General features: G+C 37.1%; 3 protein-coding genes across 4 annotated transcripts; 2 read left to right on the plus strand and 1 right to left on the minus strand.

Moving 5' to 3' along the window:
• The first annotated feature begins 87 nt into the window (after nt 1-87).
• Nucleotides 88-10,567, plus strand: si:ch211-197h24.6. Its single transcript, XM_019124746.2, has 12 exons — nt 88-200; nt 492-540; nt 3,557-3,587; nt 4,451-4,531; nt 4,952-5,091; nt 5,169-5,294; nt 5,388-5,433; nt 8,020-8,094; nt 8,217-8,611; nt 8,718-8,822; nt 9,514-9,604; nt 10,212-10,567. Exons 2-12 carry the CDS (start codon nt 493-495, stop codon nt 10,232-10,234), a joined length of 1,161 nt encoding a protein of 386 aa, XP_018980291.1. The 5' UTR covers nt 88-200; nt 492; the 3' UTR covers nt 10,235-10,567.
• Nucleotides 10,568-10,989: 422 nt separating this feature from the next.
• Nucleotides 10,990-13,780, minus strand: LOC109111747 (RNA-binding protein 12B-like). The gene is made up of 2 exons (XM_019124745.2): nt 13,630-13,780; nt 10,990-13,431 (listed from the first exon to the last, which is right to left on the minus strand). Exon 2 carries the CDS (start codon nt 13,399-13,401, stop codon nt 11,845-11,847), a length of 1,557 nt encoding a protein of 518 aa, XP_018980290.1. The 5' UTR covers nt 13,402-13,431; nt 13,630-13,780; the 3' UTR covers nt 10,990-11,844.
• An 18-nt stretch (nt 13,781-13,798) lies between these two features.
• On the plus strand, nt 13,799-23,360 carry tmem67 (transmembrane protein 67). 2 transcript variants are annotated; one of them, XM_042741093.1, is made up of 29 exons: nt 13,799-14,058; nt 14,366-14,454; nt 14,555-14,645; nt 14,789-14,888; nt 14,984-15,053; nt 15,173-15,244; nt 15,343-15,405; nt 15,502-15,656; nt 16,559-16,667; nt 16,749-16,835; nt 18,075-18,140; nt 18,277-18,433; nt 18,521-18,644; nt 18,724-18,829; nt 19,004-19,060; nt 19,134-19,232; nt 19,307-19,405; nt 19,528-19,536; nt 19,972-20,058; nt 20,177-20,276; nt 20,370-20,509; nt 21,383-21,523; nt 21,617-21,697; nt 21,852-21,968; nt 22,045-22,161; nt 22,451-22,555; nt 22,649-22,751; nt 22,837-22,979; nt 23,070-23,360. In XM_042741093.1, exons 1-29 carry the CDS (start codon nt 13,866-13,868, stop codon nt 23,148-23,150), a joined length of 2,961 nt encoding a protein of 986 aa, XP_042597027.1. In that variant the 5' UTR covers nt 13,799-13,865; the 3' UTR covers nt 23,151-23,360. The 2 variants fall into 2 exon arrangements, with proteins under 2 accessions (XP_042597027.1, XP_018980287.2); XM_019124742.2 differs by lacking the exon at nt 19,528-19,536.
• The last annotated feature ends 76 nt before the right edge of the window (nt 23,361-23,436 follow it).

The following is a 23,436-nucleotide window of genomic DNA, read 5'->3' on the forward strand; positions in this document are numbered from 1 at the left end:
ATGTCATTTACTGTATGAGTAAATTATTAAGAGAAATGAATTAGTACACGTTCATAACTATACTTAAGGCTTTTATTAATTTAACCGGAAATGGGCGGAAGCGGAGTAGGGTCTTTACTATATTATTTCCTGATTATTTCAGCCTAGCTTCTTGTCGCGTTTCTGTTTTGAAAACCAAACAAGCCTTTGCTCAACACAAGGTAAGTAAAACAAAAGCGAACAGCTAAATAATTTAACAAAGCTTTAAATAGCTGCGTTGTAGTGCACAGAGAAACCGCGCTTCATGTTACAGCGAGTTTAAATGTAGCTGCGCATGATGCAGGACGAAAGCGCGTGATCTTTGTTACGAGCCACAGTCGCCATAGTTTACTTTCTCTTACAGCCGAAATTGTGCATATTAGTTACAAACAACTGTCTCCTATTCTCCCTTTAAATATATTGTTTAATTCCAGCAATGATCAAAATAATTTAATATGTGTTGTCATTCACAGCATGGAATCTCACCCAAATCCTAATAAGAAGGGCAGGGCCGGTGGGAAGGTGAGCCCTAATAGCACCACATCATATCACATCATATCATATCATATCATATCATATCATATATCATATCATATCAGAGCTACTTCATCCCTACCCTACCATGTGGATGTAGACCATTTGCAGACCTGCAGTAGTTCTCAAACAGTGGACCGCTGATGGTCTATGAAAATGTCTATTAGTTGATTGGTATCGTTTAAAAATAACAATTTGTGAAAATTAACCCTTTCTAATTTGTAAATGCATGTTATTTGATCTCATTGCAAACATGCATGTTTTTAACTGGTAAATTTTAATTGAAATTAACTATTTAACTACACTGTTTCGTTTAAAGGGGTCATATGATGTTGCTAAAAAGAACATTATTTAGTGTAATGAAATGTTTATGCAGTTTAAGGTTCAAAAACACATTGTTACACCCCTTACCGTAACGTGATGCCAGGTGCGACAAGACAAAACATTAAAACCCATTATAAACAAGGCATTTGTTGCATCCAGTGGGGACATAATTACTGATTATAATGACTTATACTGTTTTTTACACATTGCATCGTAAACATAAAACCATGTCTGCATTTGTGATCGGAGAAACAGGAAACAACAAGCTCTACAGTGCTTAAAACACGCTTTTGGATCATCAGTGGCAAATTCTTTACATATATAAACGTACTTACAGACTGTGAGTCAGAACAGTCAGCACTGTAGTGTTCTCTCCCAGGATCAGGAAACAATCCTCCATAAAATGCTCAGCACACATCTGAATATTTGGGTTGAACTGTTCTGGAACAGTGTTGTAAATACAACTTAACCACTGATTTCTAGTTGTGTCCTCTTTTGGAAGGCCAAACAAAGTAGTTTCGCTTTTACAATGAAACAGACAGCATCTTCACAACATGGCGGTGGCAGCAACAATAAAGTTACGCCTTCTTTCTTTGCATGAACATTTGGGCGGTGTTATGCAGATCTTCCCACACAGTGACGCAGACATGTGGGGCGTGTTTAAATGAGCCATTTTAGGAGGCAGCGGTTGACTCTTAACTTTTATAAAAAAAAAATAAATAAATCTCTTTGGTTTTGAGACTTTAGCAACTTTAGGGATCTTATCTCTTCACGAACAGCTTGTAGCACTCCAAAGAGAAAGGAAAAACTTGAAATCGCATTATATGACCCCTTTAATAAAATATAACTCATTTGCTGGAGAAACGACAGAATTCTCTCTTGTGACATATGTAGTACTTTTCCATTTTTTTTCCCCCTTAAACTCTACTCTTGCAAACATGCATTCATCTGCCAATATCCAATAAACAAAAAATTTAAAAATCCAATTATTACAAACAATGAAAAATAACACTCATATATTTTTTTTTTTTTTTTTTTTTGGATCCATAACACTCAGATATTTGTCACACACCATGTAAGAAAAGATCTGTTGCAAATTCTGTTTCATTGCAACTTTATTTCTAATCACTTTGTCTCACTTCAATAACGCAACTGACGTTTTTAAATTCAGCATATGCAAGTGTTTGGTCCAACTAGGTAGTGCACTGTGCTATCGTTAAATTTCTACATAGATTATCAACAACCTGTAAAACATACCTAAAACTGATGTAATTGTTTTGATGTAGCTAGTGGTTGAATGATTTCACCCACCCACCTGTATCACCCATAACTCTGTTATGCCATGAAGCTCAGTTTGACAGAGTTCTGCAAACTGTCTGTCTGACGGGCTATAGATTTTATTCAAAGGAATCCCCCCTTTTTTGCATACTGTAGTCAGCTTCATCAATCATCTGTTAGAATATCGATTTTCCAGCAAAATGAGCCGATAAAGCGGCGATCACACTGTGACCAATGGTAGTTGGCATAGTGTTGGAGACGTGCGGGAATCCTCACATTTTGCTGATTGTATGACATATTTCTCATGCCTTAAATAGTTAGTCTCTAAAAGATTAATACTAAAATGGTATTAATCTCTACCCTTGATGTGTTTGAGGGGTAAGAGTTTTCGCAGTATCATGTGCAATCTGAAATCAAAATTATTACATGACGAGAGTATGAAGTATTAATTAATGGAAGTAGTTAAGTGGTCATCACACATTCATCGCAGACCTTGTATAGACTTATGTATTTTCCTAAAGTGGCCAAAATTTAAGACGAACATTCAGAAGTTTGGGGCCAGTAAGATTTTTTTTTTTTTGGTTTACTTATTTATTGAAGGAAATGAATGGTTTTATTCAGCAAGGATGCATTAAATTAATCAAGTGTCATTAAAGATATTTATAATTTTTCAAAAGATTCCTGTTTCGAAATAAACACTGGTATTATAACTTTCTATTTTCTTAGAGTATCTTAAAATATCACTTTATATACACACACACAAAAAAATCTTTTATCAATATTGTAATGTTTCTTAAATCAACAAATAAGAATGATTTTGAAGGATCATTTGACACTGAAGGCAAGAATAAATATATTTAAAATATATTAAAATAAAAAAAGTTTTTTAATTGTGATAATATTTCACAGTATTACTGTTTACACTGCATTTTTTTATATAAAAAAAGCTGCCTTGGTGAGCATAAGAGACCCTCAGAAACATAACAAATTTACTGACCCCAAACATTCGAAAGGTAATCTTTATTCATGTCCATAGTATGTCATTGACCTGACACAGTGCTGCGTTTGACCTGTAAAAGACAGATGAGCATTAAAAGTAAAAAAAATAATAAAATAATAATAATTAGTTTGAAACAGAATGTAATTTGTAGAACAACTCCATTCTCGGGAGATTAATAAAGCACGATTGTTTTTTTAGCATGACAGTGTCTGGTGAAGAGACACTTTGTGTCCTCCCGTCCAAGGACTTTCACCCTCTACTTTTGAAGTGGAGAGGAGATTTTAAGCGGGGGAGGAGGAGGAGTAGAGCAGACTCTGCTCTTCACCTCCAGTGCTATTGTATCTCTCTAATTCCTCTCTATTTCTCTCCCCCATCAACGATTTTATTTGTCGTCTGTGACAGAAAAAGCAGCAGCTCTTCAGTGGTGACATAGGTAAGTGCCGCCCTCAGAACCCTTCAGTTCTGCCCCTCAGCTGTGCCTGGCCTTGGTAATCTTATTGCCATGTGCCACTTCTGGGTGTTTCAGAGCTTTGGAGCTTCAACCCTGAACACAACACACAAGCACAGCTCTCAAACCCTCACCTTTTTCAGACCAATGCTTTGCACTATTTGAACTGCGGTGTGCTGAACAACATTAGAAACATCAACATTGAGCTCCTTCGAGCAACATTAGAAAAAGCAAGACCTGCTCTTGCCATGTGCTTTAACGTCAGGTCAAGATCCACGTACCACTCGGAGGTTGGGTATCCCACCTTTAATCCCTGTATGCCTGCTTAGGGTCTTCTATCGGTTTTGATTGTGGTGTCTTGTGCAGGGCATGCATTAAGCTGCCTAAGGAAAGTTAACATGAAATACTTCATATTTCAAGTGTCTTTAGGCTTGAACTCAATTAGAACCATTAAACTGCTGCAATGTGATCAGCTGACATCTCAACCGTTGTACTTTTGTCGTCGTACTGGGGTTGTGGACAGAAAAACAGCGGGCGCCACAGCAGCTTTTTCAAAGTCTTCATTCAAATCTGTTGAGTTTGTATATGTTGTTCAGCGTTTAAGCGCAGAGAGTTGTGGCTCACTTGTCTGACCACAGTTTTCCATCAAGTGTGACTGTTGCCTCTATGTAGGCCGGGGAGTAACTAATAAATGGGTGCTTTAAGCACTCAGCTAGTTTTGTTTTTGGAATACAGTAACCACTTGGTACTGTTTCAGTAGAGTGGGAACACTGTCTTCTGTGCTTTAAGTCCAGGTTCACAAAGCTTGTCCATGTTTTGATTTTACTGATTCATGTGTGTTTCATCAGTCTTCACTTCCAAGAATGGATCCATCCAGACTATACCTTGTCTGAACAAACGGCTCAAGTCAGTCACCGATGCTGTTATTGGTAAGTAATAATGAATATTTTGTTATGCCATTATATAAATGGAGGCTAATAGACTTTTATTTTTACCCCTTTGCTAATGAAATTTAATCATGACATTAATTGATCAACAGTGTTCACAAATGTCCAAAATAAATGTTTAGATAAATACTAATGATCACTATATTGTATTTAAGTTTAAATTATATTTGAGGAAAATGCTTCAAACGTTTAAACTGTTATCTCACTTAATTTTAGTTTTTGTAATGTTTTAATTTGTATAATTTTTTAATTTTGCTCCCTCAAATAGCTTCAATATACTTGACTGATTTTTGTTAGCAACTTCTAACTAACTGCATATTTATATATTTGTATAGACTGTATTTTAAACTTTAAACTGAGTGAATGATCTTATGTTTAAATACATGTGCTTTGTGTTCATAGGCCTGCAGTACATATGGGAGTATCGAAGCCCATCTAAGTCGGTTCCTCCCCATTACCAGTGTAAACTGTGTAAAGTTCAGCGGCTGCAAAATGAAATGGCTGCTCACATCACCGGCTGGAAACACGGCTTCAGATACATGGTATGATCTTCAGTCAATTTTTTTTTCTACATGGATATCACAGATTATCTGTCCATGCTTTTTTTTTTGGAAAACAGAAGCAGAACCACAAAGACAAGGTTCCCCATGAGGAAGAGGCCGCACTTAAAGATCCAGCCATCAGGAAAGCTGTTAAAGCTGCTGCTGCTGAAGTGGAGAAAGCTGAGGGAAGAGGTCAAATTAAGGTAAGACTACATACTGATGTGCTCTAAATATCTCACACTAGGACTTTTTAATTAAACAATTAGTTTTTTTTTTTTTTTTTTTTTGTCTTTCAGACTGTGCTAAAGGAGCCATTTGAGGTTATGGTGTTTCAGGCCATGAGTAAGTCAGTTTTCTTGTCATACACCATTCAATCTGCTCCCACTAATGTCACAACTTGTCATCTCATTAAATATTCTGTTTCACTTGGAAAGACTGTGGTGGCTTCTGTGAGAAATCACTCTCGAAGTCTTGAGGTTTTGATGCCAGAAGATTGACTTTATTATCAGAGACAATGAAGTCGAGAAATTCTGTCTGTGTCTGCATGATCTTTATAAAGTTTTTCCTCAAGGCGTGTTCAGTATATTTCATACACAGTCCTCCTACCCCCATCCAATGTACACCTTTTACTCTCCTGCGGTCCTCCCTAAACACAGGATACATATGATCAGAATTGTAGAATAACTTATAGTGTGAAGGAGCACGACTCGCCGTCACTTTGTCTCACACACACGCAGAGAGAGAATTGATGCGCTACATATAAACGATATTCTTGTATTTTCCTGTCAAAATAATGGCGCTCCTTTGGAATTCTTCAGCTTTTAAGAACTGCTGGGTTTTCTGGTAGTGGGTGGAACTAATGCGCAAACTGCAATCTCATTGGCTGAAGCTCACCTATTATCATCCCTGTTTTGATTTCAGCAAATCAGTTCATACGAACACACAAAACCTGATTAATATTCATGAATCCAGCAGCTCATTAATCCTTAGTAATCCATAGTAGTAGTCGACCGATATATCGCCAAGGCTGATATTTGCCATTTTTTTTCAAATATCTGCATCGGCCGATAAGTTTTTTGCTTGCCCAATGTGTTAGAGGCAGGACTTTTATTTTGACAGCGCTGAGAATGGCAGAGTCTGAGCACACAGTGCTCACACTCTCCCTCTTGTTCACTGTTGTCGTTAACAGTTCTGTCTAATATGGATAGAAGTCTGTCTAATAATCAGATAGAATGGTTAAATAAAGGAATTCATGTATACAAAGTATTTTAACGAATGCTTTTATATTATTAGTAATAGAAAGGCAAACATTATAATACTTTCTCGTTTGCCGTCAGCATTAAAAAAATACACATTTAAATCATTTAAACAAATCTTTGAATGGCCAATGAACATTTAATTTCACAAACCTTGCAAACTTGGGCGAATCCAGCTGTGAGATCTTGTGACGTGTGCATGTGTATCCAGCATGATCGCATGTTATCTGCGTGATGGTCAGTCCGTGTGAATTGAATGCTTTAAACTCGTGATTTCAAATTATGCTGCACTTTATGCATTTTCCCATTGTCATATTCATGACATTTTCTCTGTGTGCAAAATGAGTGTTACCCTGGCTTTATTTGAAAAATGATTCCCAATGCACACAAACTTCCCAGAATACTGAGTGCCCTGTTGGTAACAGTGTTTACTTCCTTTTTAATTACACTTATACGTAGTGCGTTTCATAGTTCTTACTAGTAGAATTCGTATATTGGCTCGTCCAAAAAATCCGTAGTGCCACATTATTCTGTAGTGCGTTTTATAGTTCTTACTAGTATTAATCTTTTATCATCATTATTATCTTTTTTTTTTTTTTTTAGTTTTAATGGCCAAACAGTAAATGAACAGTAAATCATGCTTTTACAGTCATTTTACAGTTTCATTTTACCATAGACATTGACATGCTTGTATGGTATTAATTTTAGGTTTTAAAAAGTCTTCAATTTGAGCTTAAAAACCTGCAGATTCCCTGCTAGACTATGAAATCAAAAGCAAACTGGCTCCAGCCAGTATTTGTTCCCATTCCTCTCTATCTGCATTCCACAGCTGTTTAGTGACCCTGACCTTCAAGTTCCTGCAAGCAACTCAAAGTTTAAGGCTTGTCTCAGACCTTCTGCATATATCAGAAATTTTGCTAATACCTGTTCTCAGTGGTTTTATCATAAACATTTCTAACAAAATTTCTACAATTAAAAATCGAACACTGGTTTAAAACAATACTCCAAATTCACACACATTTGACAACTGAAAATGTGAATTTTTAAAACCTCTTTTGGATGTTTGTGTACATAGAGGATTTATAGTCAAGCAGCAAGTCAGTGTTCAAGCACAGAATTTAATTTGTAGTAGTAAACCGATATTATAACAGTCATTTCATTTTTTTGTTGTTGTATCTACCCAGGTTTTTGCTCATTGTCTAATTTAGGAAGATATAACATCTGTTCTGACCTCTTCTAGCACAATCTCAGTATCACTTCCCTCCTAGCAACTGGGAAGTTTAGTTATTTCTGAACATATGGGGTATGTTTCAGACAAGTTTGTACAATATTTGCTTTCATGCATTTCATATTTCATGGATCTTTTCTGCAAAGATATTTAACAGGTCATTTGTTTTACGTTTACACCATGTTGAGAACTTCATGTGTGCTGCACTTGATATAGAACTTTCTTAAACTAAAACATGATTCAAATTATTAACCAACCTACAAACTGTTCTGAATTTTTTTTTTTTAAATAAATATATAAAATATTATAAAAATTCTCAACACTATTTTTTAAAATAATTATATAAATTAAGATTTTTTTTATTTCTTTCTTTTTTCTGCCATATCACCCAGCCCTAGGCACCAAGATACTTACCTGACGGTTTTTTGTGTGTTTGTTTTTTAGAGTCTGCACAACCCAATCCAGCATTTGCAGGAGCTACTGGTCTTCTTGGGCCTCCTCCAAGAGGGTTAAAACCAGGTTAGTGTATATCCAATGTACAATTTACTTTTAATAGAAAATATAATTTATAACTTCTAACTTTAACTTCGAATATAGTTTATAGACATCTTTACTTCTTCACTTCTTCACATCATCCTCAGGTGGTCCATATGGAGGTCCAAGGTACATGGGAAATTTCCCACCCCGGGGTGGCATGATGCCCGATTTCCCCCCTGGCATGCATGGGGGTATGGATGAACCCCCCATGAGGAGAGGTTATTCTGATATGGGAGACTTCACTAGCCCAGGTCGCTATGGTAACGGCATGGCTGGACCAGACAGGGGGATGATGGAAACAGATGACATGCAGCATTTCCCTGATGAAGGACCTATGCGCATGGGCCCAGATGGCTTTGGGCCTGGTCAGCGTAATGAGGGCAGGGGCAGACCTTTCCCTAATGACATGCCCATGAACAGCAGTGGTGACCGATTGATGGGACATGGCCCTAAAGGCCCAGAGAACAATAGCCTCCCGGCAACACTGCTTAAATATCTGGTACTATTCTCTTTTACATATACAGTGCTTGTTGAAGCACTTTATGCATTAACATTATCAGCCATTTGGGGTTATTAAAATATGTGTGTTTCTGGTTTATTATTAGGACTCTTTCCGTATTGAAAATGAGGACGATGCTCAGATTGTCTTGAAGGTCACACAGAAGCTCACAGATGTTCTGATGGAGTATCGCCTCAGAAGTATTTCATCGGTGAAGGCTCTCATTTATGCTCTACATTTATTGTTGTCATTTTATTATTGTTATTATTGATCCAAATGCATTTCTTAATCATTTTCATTAGCTCAAATCAAATGTAAGTTTATTTAAATACAATTAATTCTTAATGCCACACAATCCTGGTCACTATATGAAAATAAGTGACAGCTGAATATCAGTTGTTCCAGAAAGCTGTTATTTAAAACAGATGACTACCGTGCAGTTATATGTAAGGTTCATTAAAAGATACAAAACAATTTAGTCAGTACCTCTAGTGTGCAAATTTAAAAACAGTTTTATCTTCAGGTTTAGGTGTTTTTTCTGAAGTACATTTGTGTTGAGTGTAAACAGTGAGGAGTCAAGGAAACTGGTTGCAGATTTGTTTTCTGCAAACAGGTCTAACACAGGATGTGGTTACTATTTTATATGCTTGATTTCCTTTTTAAAGAATTAAGTTTTCATTGAAGGCTTCAGTGATCTCACACCAATTCACTGGGTTACTTCTAAAAAATAAGGTTGTGTAAATATCTATAATCTTTCTGAAAATATCTGAAAATAATTGACAAAAGAACACGCTGTATAGAATGAACAACAAGATCAAGCCATCTGTCACATGTTTAGCAGTGTGTCCAAATTATTGAAAGAAACTTCCATGTTTTAGTTTTGAATTTGAATTGTTTTTCAGGTGCCCAGTGTGAAGCCTCTGCCCCCAATGAATTACTCATCTTCATGTCTTCCACACAGCTCAAATGACAGATTCTCCAGCGGCATGCCAGGTAGTGCAAACTGTTTTTGTTTTTAGTCAGACCCTACTATTGCTAGTTTTGAGTCTGAGTTCCAAATAAAAGTACCTCTCATTTGTAAAGTTAAAGTATTTGCTTTGCTGGAACACCAAAAATAGGCATTATTATGTTATATAAAATATTTAAAAAAAAAAATTTGTGTGTGTGGAATTTCCATTATCATGTCCATTACTGTAATATAAAATGACTCATATCCTCAGTTTGGTTATGCCACCCACCCCTGTTAGAGTCTTTGCATATCTAACCGCCATTTGGAACATTTCGTATTGCCTATATATCTGTGGGCAACACACGTTTCCATGTGTTTTTAATGCGTACACTGTCCAAAACATAAGGGCAAAATAAGAACAGGATTGTTTAATTTTGACTTTGCTTATGCAATGTGGAAACAGAACTGAGGCCATTGTCTGATTCTAACTCGCAGTGAGACAAAAATATACTTTTGTTGGGAGACAGTTCTTTTTATAGAGTTTAGCATAGAGGCTGGTAACAACTAAGCAGAAATATGCAAAATGAATATCATTTAAACTGTTTGGCATAATGCATAAAGTTTTTCACACGGACTGCTTTACCTTGACAGGTCCATCAAGATTCTACAACTGAACATTGGTCTGATGGATGAGGCTAAGACTTGGATGCAACCTGCTTTGCCTGTTTTTGACATGGCTTTTTTGACTTTGTTCATGACCAAATATTTTTTTTCTTGACTTTTTAGGCTGCTTTGTTTTTACAGTGTATACATGAGTAGAATTATTTTAAATGTTTAATTTTTTCCTTTCTCTTTTGATGAAAGAAACAGGTTTGTAGCAACACAGTTTTAGTGAGTGATTAAACCATCTTTAAGTGAAGTCCGTAAGATCCTCAAAGAATGTGACTGTTTGTTTCTAAAGGTCTGTTGCCATACTGTGAAAAATAAATTCATAGTTCCTTACAGAACCTTGTTTCTTTTATGATTTGTGGGTAAAGTTTCTATATCCTTTAGATGTCCTTGCTGTAATCAAGTTGTCCCATAGTTTGAATATAGCATCTCCATCAGTTTTAGCACCTGCATTGTCTTCTAAAGCTCAGTGTTCTTCAGTACAATTTAGGCTCTTCATTGGCTCTCCAGTGATCTTATAACCGTAGCTTGCTTACACCTGGAGAAGAGGTAGGCACAGGGATACTGATATAACAATATTGATCAAAAGAAGCATGCTCAATATTTTATTTTACTTGGGTGTTCTACTTGAATATTTGTGTGTATTCATTATAAGGAATGGTGTGCTGCTGTTGATTTATACAGATTTTATAAGCAGTTTTTGATATGTATCTTGGAAAGCAAACTTATTTTTTTCAGACAGAAAAATTTGAGACTGAAATTGAGATTGCAAGTCACATTTCTATTAAGTTTAATTCCAATATAACATCAAATATACGTCAAATGAAAAACACATTTATCTGGTCACGAAGACATCAGAAACAACTCAAAATGTTTTTTTGTTTTTTTTTTTGTTTTTTTTTTACAAACAGGAATGCATATGCAGTTGCCAAATCAAAATACTGAATCAATTAGTCCCAAAAAAATTTTGAACGTTTTGTTTGTAACTTATTCCTTCTGTTAAATTTAAAATGTATACTGTTAAACTGAAATAACTAAATATTAATATGCAAGACAAGATATGATATATTGGTTTTTAACTGAAGCCAGTAAGCTGCATGTTCAGCAGCTACAACCAAGGAAAAAAAGTGCAAAATAATGTAATTCAGCTTGCATTTTAAATGTGAAAGTAAACTGGTATTATTTATCCACTTGTAGCAGACCTGAATACATGAGTCAACATTTGAAGTGGATCAAAACCTTTCATCAAAGTTGTCCTAAAACCAAAACAATACCCATTCTTGTCTTAAGACAACTTTGATCATTTTTATCCACTTCAAATGTTGACTATTGTAGCTTGGCAACCATTGTACTGTACAAAAAAACAGTGAGGTCTTTTTTTGTTGTTGTTTTGGTACACTCCTTCCACGTGGTACTCAAAATCCTTACTGGGCATCTTCAATTGTTGTACCTATGATATCGCTTGAGCACATTGCTTGAAAAAGTTTTTTTTATATATTCAGCTCACAGAGCTAATGATAAAGCTTACGCTGGATCTTCAAAGGATTCAGTTGTCAGGAGTTCACACTACTGCCGGTGTTTCAAGGTGCTGAGAACATTTAAATTCTCCAGTTGTTCACCATGTACCAAGTATCTTCTCTCTTTGTTGACGTGTGATACAAGTGAGTAGAATTTTTTCTCCCATGAAATACTTCCCATGGAGTTTCTGGGCCCGTTTGGCGATTTCCTCACATTCAAACTGCACGATGGCTTCCCCGACACCATTGCCCTGGCTGTCCAAGAGCAATACGATTGCATCTTCACAGACGTTAAAGCGCATGAAAAAGTCTCTCACCTCTTCCTTCCTGACATCTCCAGGAAAATTGCGTGCATATACACATGACATGGCTAAATGAGGATTTCCATAAGGTGGTGGCCTCCAGACTTTAGCACATCTGTTTTTGCGGAGTATAGCAAGCATTTCTTCTTTAGTAATGGGTGACACTTCAATGTTCTTTAAGCCAACATTTGTGCCATTCATGTTCAGAGCTGAGGCATAGTCTTCTGCACGCTCAAAGGTAATGAACGCAGTGCTTGTCCTCTCTGCCCACTTATTCAATAAATGTTTTATTCTGTAGTTTGGGATTGCATGACAGCCAAAAATCTCCTTGATCTCCGTCTTGGTTATATTCTTTGAAAGATTATTGACAATAACACAAAGTTCTGTTTGAGGGGATGGAAAGTTTCTGCAGTATTTTTTTGGAGATCCAGGTGAGGGTGACTCTTCTGCACTTCTTTTGGTTGAGAAACCTCTAATTGCATTTCTTTCTGTGTTAACTTCCCCTTGCTCTGAGAAAGTGTGAGGTTTGACGTTTTGCATGCAATTTTGGGACTGCTCCACAGCATCTGTCCACATCTTTTCATGGGCAAGTCTGACCTCAACATTGTATTCTTTGAATTTTCTGTGGCTGTATTTCAGCCCCTCCTCAGCATCTGCGAAACTGGTCAGCTTCACAAGACAACACCAACCCAGTTGCAGTCGAACTTTTGTGATGACCTCCAACACTGGGAGTCCCAGTAGGAACTGGTAGATCTCTTCTTTTGAAACAGAGTCAGGAAATCCATAAAGCCGAAGGAAGCCTGGTTTACAGGAATTGAGGTTTTCTCCTCTGCTTTTCTGCTCCTTAGGTGCCATGTCATGAGTTAGCCTATGCGGAGCATCCTTAATTGTTTGGTTGTCAGTTGAGGACCATTTATCCGTTTCTGGAACATTTTGGTTGAAATTTTCAGGCACTTGGCATTGATCCACTTTTTCATTTGAATGCAGTCCTTGAATGGCAGTCATTAGACTAAGCAAAAGAGCTCTGTTGGTGTCAGGTGGGTATGATGGCACTGTTTTAGTCTCCACTGCTGTGGACTTTGGTTTCTTTAATCTTGACTCCATTTTTCTCTTGAGTTCAGCCAGACTGCTAATATATAATGAAACAGAAGAGCCTCTGAGGAGTTTTCCAGAGTAGCGCATAGCTAGTTGGCCTTCTCTCTCTGAATTAAAAATAATGAAAGCTTCACCCCTCTTGCCACCGGTGATATGAACACCACCCTCAGGTATGTGCAAGCCATGGAAAAATCTTCGGATGTCTTCAGATCCTGCCTCTGTGTTTAAACCTTGCAAACGCAGAACCACTATTGTCATGGTCAGATTCTTCTTACAAACCAATGGGATCTGTTAAAAAGGCAAAAAGCAAACTTTTTTTAAGACCAGTTTCTAAAATGTGACAGGAACATTAAAAAAAAAAATCCACTGTAGAAGCAACTGTTTTCTCCCCTTTGTTTAAAACTTTCAAAGAGGACAAAAATCACCTCAAGAAATCCGCTTCTAGTTAAACAATCGATAAGAATGCGTCCTCGGAGCCTTACTTACCGTTCGTTTTTTCTCAAAAACTTATACCTCAATCTAAAAGTTACTCTTTCCACACGACTTTTTTTCTTTTCTTTTTTTTTGTCAGAGAAACCACGCCGTAACCTCCTGAACAGCACAGCTCGCGCGTCCGGCGGGAAACACTCAACTTCCTCTTACAGAGACTTTTAAGAGCGCGCGCACGCTGCTCTGAGCTTGAACAGGAACCGGTACGTCATTCACGCGTCATCATCTGCACCATGGCGACGGGGACGCTGAGAGCAATTTTGTGCAGTTTCTCCATTATATTTCTGTTCAAACTAAACGTTTTTTCCTGCCAGCAGTTCTCTATTTCTTTTCAACAGCCTTCGGATTGTGGTGTGGACAGTTATTTTGATATTTCTAGCTTGTCTTGTGTGAAATGCGGGCCGAATCAAGTCAGCAGCAAATCAGGTACACGCGTAGCACAGATTAGTTTGCTTTGTTTTGATCAACCTAACCTGAAGATGATAGACGTTGCACACTAAACAGCAGTTATTTGCTGATATATTGTCATATTTATTGCTAATGTAACCTAGAGTGAGTATCTTAAGAGTGAATCAACTGCATGCGCGCTAATAAAATTCTGCATTTGCAGCTGCACATAGCACCATAATAAACACATAAATGTTTAAAATGAATGTAATTATAAAAACGGAACTTATATAATACACTTAATTGTAAACCAGCTTGTATGTTTATGTGTATTTCTGTCATATAGGACTGGCATGTGAGTGTCAGACTGGTTTCAGGGTGCTGGTCAGCAATGGGGCGTCCATTACGTGCCAGCAGTGTCCTGATGCTAATCAGGTTTTGTATTAAAGTTAAATGACCAATTTAAGATCTTGTATTATTAATAATTAAGAATACTAATACTTTCATACATTTATATGATCACTCTCATTCATAGGGGGTCACCCAGGATGGGTATGGCTGTATCCATTGTTTTGGAAGTGTAGGGGAGAGTGGCAAGTGTCAGTGTCCTAAGGGAAGTGTGCTGGGTAAGTGCTTTTAATTTAGTCGTAAATAAAAAAAAATATGATTCAAACATAGGCTGTTTTTTTTTTTCTCCGAAATAAGCACTCAAATTGTTTGTGCACTCACTGAATTGTTTATGATTTTATGGCATGTCTGTATTGGTCAGTTGAGAGAGATGGGAATGGGAATCCATTAAATGAATCGCGATGTGAAGCATGTAATGCAACAGAGCCAGCTTTTTCTGCCCCAGATAGAACAGGCAACAGGTAACTCTGCTTTTTCTATCAATGCCACTGGATTTTCATGTTGATTTTTATGTTGCATAAAGTGATTAATTTTATTTGGACATGTGTATTCTTAGGTGTGTAAGATGCGAGGACTCCTTCATCAACTCATCTCAGTCGTGTGTTTGCGGTGCTTCAAACATACAGGTGAGAATCTCACACATTTACATTTGTGGTCAAATGTTTATTCCAAACTTTTGACTAGTAGTTTATGCATATATTTATGTGATGCATTGATAGTGATAATTGCGTTGCTCTGTTTACAGGCAGGTGGGATGTGTTTCCCTTCAAACAATCTACCTACCTCAGTTGTCCCAAATGTCATCTTTAGCCAACTGGTAAGAATTCAAAGTTAATCTCATGAGTTGTGTTTGTGTACTTCTGTTAGTGTGCTGAGGTTTGTTGTTTTAAAGTGTGATGTATTTGTGTAACACAGGCCAACTCTGTCCTATCGGCATGGTTTTCAAACTTCATGTATTCTTCAGCAGCTGCCTGTTTGGTAAATTTCTGCACACATTTACAAGTTTGTTTTAAATTTTTACATGTCAGGCTTTGCTTTGGAAAATATATAAGTTTTGCTCATTTTGCTCTGTAGTTGTTCTCCAACCGGACAGCATGTCAGTCTCTGGGCAACATGTGTGTGATGAACATGCACTCCTTTAGCACCATCAACAATGATGCCTGTGGCCTCTACAACACAGTCTACAGAGCAACAGCTGCTCAGGGCAGCAGCCAGGACATCTCCTACTGGTAACACACACACAATTACTATATAGTACTTTACTGTCTACTATTGAACCCCTTTAAATAATATAATTAGCTCAGTGTGTTGTGGCTTAGGCTATTTTTTCTCTCTTGAGAAATAAGCCTCTCAAAGCTGGGGTTCCAGGTGTCAAAATTAGACTTTATTGGCAAACAACAAAGCCGAGATATCCAGCTATACATGCTCTGTTTATATATCATTCTGTGAGTTTATTTTTTACCTCTAGCTGTCATCCACAGTTATATTTCATACGTCAAAACTCTTCTTTTTTTTTATTGTGGCAAACAAGCCTCCTATTATATTTGTAAAAAAAAAAAAAACTTATATAACTCTCTATATGTTACTCTTGTGATTCTTATTTCAATACATATTTCATGTTAACATATGACTCTCTATAACCATTGTATGACTGTACACTTAGCATAGATTAAAAAAGTACATGCTCTACAGGCAACCCCAGTCACATGACTTCCATTAGCAGCAGCTCTGAAAATGCATCTTTCTTGTGATACAAGATAGAAATATAGAAAACCACTGTAAGTGCAGATCTTAAGTCTATTTGCCATAATGATCAGCTGATTGTGCATTATCCCGCTCATCAGAAGGGTAGTGGGGCCCTAGATTGGAACCCCAGGGTATTTAAAATAACCATAGGAGATCCGTCATGTGCAATGTTATATTATTAAATACAGTGTGACTCATTCAAGATAAAATGTTTCCTGTCTCAGAAGTAATATGTGCAGACCTAATTTGATCTAATATTATATGATGTTGTTATGAAGTGTCTGTATCTCTGTACAGTATTTAAATTCACAACTAATGGGTGGAAGAATCCAATTTACTTGTATTTGTGATCCTCATAGATGCTCACTCTCATTTGTGACTCTAGGAGGGCAAACCTGCCTTGGCTCTACTATGGAGACCAGCTTGGGTTGGCATCACGGATTCTACAGAATGAGCCGCTTCCTGTTGGATTCAGCTTTAAAGGGGCACAAAAGGTAAACACTTCTGACATCTAAACATCTTGTTAACATAACCATACATGTTGTAATTTTTACAAACCTTCCTCTCACTTTCAGAACACTAACATCGAGCTGCGGGCTGCTGTATACTCAGTGCGTGGGGAGTTTCTGAGATGGGAGAGCGTCGGTGGAGGAAACCTCCAGGTAGGCAGGCATGATCAATTTCTCTTCTATGTTCAAATTCACAAATAATTATTTTTTCTTTTTTTAAGATACATTTTTGGCATTTTACCTTTATTAAGATAGGTTAGTGTAGATTAGACAGGAAGAAAAATGGGAGAGAGAGAAGGGGGTGGGATTAGGAAAGGTCCTCGAGACGGGATTCGAACGGTGTTATATGTCGACACACTATGCTGTTGTCGCCAATACAAATTATTCTTAAGAATTTTTTTATCAACCATTTTATTATTTTCTAACTTAAAAATAAAGTTTTTTTTTTTTTTTTTTTCTCATTAATCACTTACCTCCATGTCATTCCAAACCCATAAAGGCTTTGTTCGTCTTAGGAACACAATTTTAGATATTTTGGATGAAAACCGGGAGGCTTGTGACTGTCCCATAGACTGCCAAGTAAAATACACTGCCAAGGTCCAGAAAAGTATGAAAAGCATCGTCAGAATAGTCCATCTGCCATCAGTGGTTCAACCGTAACGTTCTGAAGTGACGAGAATCATTTCTGTACGCGAATAAAACAAAAATAACTACTGTAGTGCCATTTTGGAGAATCTGAGCTGTACGCAGGTGGCGTACGCTCTTCTGTGTCAGCTGCGCCACAAGGATACGTTTTATACGTGTATTTACACATTGATTTGAAAGAAAACACCGCATCCTGTGTAGCAGCTCACACAGAAGAGCGTACACTGCCTGCGTACAGCTCAGATTCACGAAAATGGCGCTACGCTGATGTGGAGTGACAGTTATTTTTGTTTTATTCGCATACAAAAAGTATTGTCGTCGCTTTACAATTACAGTTGAACCACTGATGGCAGATGGACTATTCTGACAATGCATTTCATACTTTTCTGGACCTTGACAGTGTATTTTACTTGGCAGTCTATGGGACAGTCACAAGCCTCCATGTTTTCATCCAAAATATCTTAAATTGTGTTCCGAAGACGAACAAATCTTTTACAGGGTTTGGAAGAATATTTTGTGTTCTTTAAAACTATTTAAAATACACATGACATTAAAATGTGATGCAGAGCTAAACTCACGTCAAGTCAGTTTATACGATTGTTTATTTGAGGTGTTTTTCATTGAATTGATTAGCAAGTCTTTGGCTTAACCTATCATACAGTGACGTTCCTAAAAAAAAGATTTAATATTTCAGAATTAGTAACATTTTTACTAATGTGCAAATATGCTTAATTAAATCGTCTATAGCTCTGTCCAGACAGCCCTACCAGACAACAGTCTGCTTTCACGTTTGGGACAGCCTACAAGCAAAGTGTGAGTCTGACTTATCTTCTGTTGTTGTCCATATGTGTTCCATATTTAGCAATATGTTTCTCCGTTTGGTCAATATACATGTTTTTATTTTCAGCTGAATGTGTGGATATATATTAAGGTTTTTTTCTTTTCTTAGTGTGTTCTCACAGTGTCAGAGCTTCTGAATGGGTATCCAGAGCCTGTGTTCTATGACGTGTTCCTGGTCATTCAGAAGCCACAGGAGGTCAAGCATCTTCTTGCAGTACCTCTCCTAAATATCAACCAGCAGTTTAACGGGCAGTCCACTAATGAGGGTACAACATACAAATAAATTTTTTGATCAAACGCTTCCATATCATGGCCTTGCCACTTTATCACCATGCTGACTTCTCTTGTGTCAGGATCTAACATGAATAACTGGTTACTGACCCGAAGGCTGATGCTTGTGGACACGTTGAGTGGAAGGCAAAACTCTTTGAGTTCTTCACCTGGGGTCATACGTGTGGCCTCCAACATTAAGATCGGGTAAGTACTACACACTCACAAACACATAAAACACACATAGTTGGAGATCACACTAAGTTTGATGCCCTGCACTGAACAGGTTTCAGCTGGTGCCGAATACACAGAAGGGACAGGTGTACCCCCCTCTGATGACTGTGACTTACTCAGATATACCTGTCACTGACCCCACCACACAGACTGTTACAGTATGTCTCCAGCATATGTTAATGCATTTAATAAAAAAATATTTTATTCTTTTGACACAGATAGAATACATGATGCAGTGTAAATGTAATAAATGCTAAATACTTGACACATTTTAAAGTGTTTATGTGATCAGCCAAACAGGTTCATTTCTGTTTTTATGTACATATCTACAGGTGTCATTCTCTCTTGAGTATACGATGGACCAGGAAGAAGCTCGGGTCAAAACTGATGTGAGTATGAACAACAAAAATCAGTTTTCTGTGTTATGTTGGTGAGCTTATTCATATGTGGATTCATATCCAGATTGCTCTTGGTGTACTGGGTGGGATGGCTGTTGTCCACTCTTTATTGAAGACAGCAAGCTGGAAAAGAAGAATCGCATCTCCTCTCATAGACCTGCAGGTGAAGGCTCATATTCAGAGATTATTATAAACAATTCACAACCCAGATGCATATTAATGTAATTTCTGTTTCAGACCATTATGAAGTTTCTGGTGTTCTATGCTGGTGACCTGGCAAATGTTTTCTTTATCATCACAGTTGGAACAGGCCTCTACTGGCTCATATTCTTTAAGGTTTGCATTCATCATGTCTGTGAGTGGCAATGTCTAGTCTATTATGAATATGATTTAGCCTCACATGAGTCTTTTTTTTTTCCCTGTTTCTTTATTTTGCTTTTCCTCTTAATATTTTCCAGACAGTGGAGGCAAGTCTATCACTTTTTTCTGTTGTTAAATGTAGTCTCACCCACTTATCAGACATCAGTTTAGTATCTGTGTTTCTGTGAATTTCTTCCACTGTTCTGTCAAATGAGATTTATTTGCTAGGATGTATAGTCTATACAGACCCTTAATTTTTTGATTGAGCACTTTAAGTCTAAAGGCCTGTTCACATCGAGACAAGCGCTGTGCAGCATTGTGTTTCTGACACCCACTTTTCACAGAAAGGAAGTCAAAAAGTATTTACATGTTACTAAACTGTTTATACTCCATTTGTGTGTGCCATCAAGTCATAGTTTTATATAATAGCTGTAGCTCTGGTCATGTGAACAAAAGCATGAATCTTATTCGTTCGCCAATGTGAACACACCTTAAAACAGAAATCAAGACCAATAAAAAAAAGGCTTTTTGTATATCTCCAGGCCCAGCTATTTGTGTCTGTGTTGCTGCCATTGCCAGCTCAGGAGGAGCGCTTTGTTGTTTATGTTGGCTGTGCCTTTGCTTTGAAGGTGAGTACAAATATGAATATTACCTTATACGCTACAGGTTGCCTATTTAAGTATATGTCTGTCTTTTCCCTTCTTTCCCTTTCTTCCCAAGTTAACTTAACTTTATTTTTTGTTGCAGACTGTACAATTTCTTCATAAGATCCTTGTTCAGCTGTCTGTGGATATTTTCTTCATAGACTGGGAAAGACCTCGTAGTAAAGCCAGTAAACATGTGGAGGGTAATTACAGTGTTTCTCTAATGTGCAAATGCTACACTTTCAATCCATTTTTAATAACATATATATTCTATAATTATGTTGTAATGTGCTCAGGTTCTGGCGAAGCAAAAAGTCAAGCATCTCCTGTCAGTATCTGGAGAACATATTTTGTGGCCAATGAGTGGAATGAGATTCAGACCATTCGCAAGATCAACCCCACATTTCAGGTCATTGCTGTGCTTTTCTTTCTGGAGGTGAGGCCAACAATACACTATAGCTCTGTCCCAAAACATCTACAATTTGCCTCAAAACCTATTTCCAAAATACTTAAAGAGCCACTTGAAAAAGCATACTATTGTGTTAAAAACTGTATTAAAGGTGACATAAAAATCTGACTTTTTCCTGTTTAAATGCTATAATCTACCAACCCAGAAAACCTAAAAAAGAACAACCCAGTAATTTTTGTAAGCCTTTCTCTGCAAGCTTGTGAAAAAACGAGCCGTTTCCACCCACGGCGCCACAATTGTGTTTTCACAAGCGACAACAGTGTACCAGTAATGCCATGCTAACTGTTCTGTGTTTGGCATTTCCCAGCTGTTTACCTTCACAGACATAACTGAATGATTTTGTAACTGGTGTGTTTTTAACATAAACTTGTGTGTATTTGGCAGTTTAAGCGCAAGTTTTAATACATTAAAGAGAACTTGGTTTAGTACTCGCATGCCATGTGACATTCGCTCTCTGTGCTCGAGCTTTGGATGTGTGCACTCAGAAAACTGTATATCAGAAGTTTAAACTGATATGGCTTTAAAAAGCATGACTTCAGTATGATAGACATAAAAAAACTGTTTTTTGTAGCAGACTATCTGAGATATGAGCTGTAAAGGCACAGTCCTATTCTGGAAAAGGGGGTGGGGAGCAGCTCATTTGCATTTAAAGAGACATGCACGAAAACAGCCTGTTTCTGTTTACGCTCAAAATAGGCATTTTCAAAATGATATAATAAATGGGCTATTTAGATCTGAAACTTCACAGACACATTCTGTGGACTCCTAAAATTTATATTAATATTGTAAAAAGGGGTATAATAGGTCTCCTTTAACAAATGTTGAATATTTTGCTTGCAGGTGGTGGGCTTCTCAAATTTGGCTTTAAGAGACCCCTCATCCGACATGCGTCGGTCTCCTGAGGCATACACACCACCATACAGCCTCATACTCCGCTATGGTGTGGCTTCTGCAATGTGGCTCTGCATTGGCTTAATACAGGTGAGAACATGTATACTTGAAAACAAGCAGCCTGTCTCTATGTTTGTCACCTGTGTTGTTTCACATGTTCCTTTTTGTGTCATTTTGCCTTAGATGATATTCTTCACAGTATTCCATGAACGCTTTGTTGAAGACAAGATTCGCCAGTTTGTGGATCTGTGCTCAATCAGCAATGTAAGTATTAGGTTAGAAATCTTCTTTGCAAATTGACTATAATTCATAGACAACAAGTGTACAATTTTAGACTGTAACATACAGTATGTAATGTTTAAATGTTCCTTGATTTTTGTCTTTCCTTCTTTTGTATGTATGTGTATGTGTCTGGTAGATCTCAGTGCTGCTGCTGTCTCATCGATGTTTTGGCTACTACATTCATGGACGTTCTGTTCATGGTCATGCTGACACTAACATGGATGAAATGAATACAAACCTGAAGAGGGAGGCGGTAGGATGAATTTTGAGGCTTGCATTTAATAATAGAAGTTTGAATGGAGAACTCATTTTATTTGTATGCATTTTAGGAGAATCTGTGTGGCCAAAGGGGACTTTTGCCGAACTCAGACACTCAGACATTTCAGATTTCAATAACCAACCGCCTGCGAGCACAATATGACCGGATAATTGAGCCAATCAACAGGGTATAAACACTAAAAGAGGATATACCATAGGCTTTCAATTGTTTTTTAACAAAGCAAATAATGATAAAGGATATTTTATATTAAGAAATTTTATTACATATAAGAAAACTTTATTTTAAGAAAAACAATTTACTTGTTTTAATGAATATTTTTTTTCCTTTGGCTATGATCCCTGTTTTTGTCTGATTTTGCTTACTTCTGAAGACAATTTTTTCCCAAGGTATAGAAAGTAGTCTCCCACACAAATCACTCTTGGTAAAGGTGGCTAAAAATGTCTCTACCCCTACAGAGAAGTGGGCCCTCAAGGTTGGTGGATGCTTCAGCTAATCCATGTGAGCAGAGCACAAAAGCTTACCATACTATGAACCGATTCCTGGGCTCTGTCATTGATCATGTGAGAATTTAATTTCATTAATTCTTGTGATTTTTCCAGTAGTTTACTATGGTTGGTTTGTGTTTTGATTTACTCATTCTGTTGTTTTCTCAGGCACATCGTGAGATGGATTACATAGTGAAAGATAAGCTGCTATTTGAGAAACTTATCGGTATGGAGTTTATAGAGCCACTGGATAAAAGCATCTTCTATAATGGTAAAAAACACTCTGCAAATCTTATCAAATCACTAGTGTTTTGAGCGATTGAGTTATAGTGTTTATTGTGTTTATCTTCTCTCAGATGATTCTCACTCGTTCGCTGATGTCCTCTTTTATGGTAATGAGGCTGTGCTGTTGATCTTTGACACCCTCTTTTTCTGTGTGGTGGATCTGGGCAGTCAGAACTTCATTCTCGCAGCTGTGTTAACATACCTCCAGCAGCTGGTTAGTATATATGAATATGTGAATGGACTGGTTTAATTCAACGCTCTTGAGTTGATGTTTAAGATAACTTTTTAATGTGCTCTCCTTCAGGTCTTCAGATTAATCCGAAATGGAATGGGCCGCAGGAACCTAGCAAGCAAAACTCTGGTTGATAAACGATTTCTCATCTAGTTCCTCTGCTTAATCTATCTGCTTTCTGTTGTTTTAATGGTGTTTCTGATTTATGCCATGGCAGCCTTCAGATTTTTGCATTGTTTTTGTATAAAAGTATTATTTGTGCAGGATTTTTGTACTTTCTATGCCAAGACAGTTCAGGATTTGATGTATAAATGTTCTGATATTGAAATATTTTTGAACAATTAAATCTGTTCTTGGTTTTTATGATGCGTTTCCTGAGAAAATTTGATTCTACGTATAGGCATAATAGTTTGCTTCAAGTTTTTTAGAAGTTCTTCAG

Source organism: Cyprinus carpio, chromosome B16, assembly GCF_018340385.1.
Source record: "Cyprinus carpio isolate SPL01 chromosome B16, ASM1834038v1, whole genome shotgun sequence".
NCBI classification, from domain to species: Eukaryota; Metazoa; Chordata; class Actinopteri; order Cypriniformes; family Cyprinidae; genus Cyprinus; species Cyprinus carpio.

Coding starts and splice junctions, on each gene's coding strand:
- si:ch211-197h24.6 (XM_019124746.2), top strand. CDS start 493: ATGGAATCTCACCCAAATCCTAATAAGAAGGGCAGGGCCGGTGGGAAG. Junction 4,532..4,951: donor AGTCACCGATGCTGTTATTG/GTAAGTAATAAT, acceptor TTGTGTTCATAG/GCCTGCAGTACATATGGGAG. Junction 8,612..8,717: donor CAACACTGCTTAAATATCTG/GTACTATTCTCT, acceptor GTTTATTATTAG/GACTCTTTCCGTATTGAAAA.
- LOC109111747 (XM_019124745.2), bottom strand. CDS start 13,401: ATGACAATAGTGGTTCTGCGTTTGCAAGGTTTAAACACAGAGGCAGGA.
- tmem67 (XM_042741093.1), top strand. CDS start 13,866: ATGGCGACGGGGACGCTGAGAGCAATTTTGTGCAGTTTCTCCATTATA. Junction 15,054..15,172: donor GCGGTGCTTCAAACATACAG/GTGAGAATCTCA, acceptor CTCTGTTTACAG/GCAGGTGGGATGTGTTTCCC. Junction 16,668..16,748: donor GCTTTAAAGGGGCACAAAAG/GTAAACACTTCT, acceptor TCTCACTTTCAG/AACACTAACATCGAGCTGCG.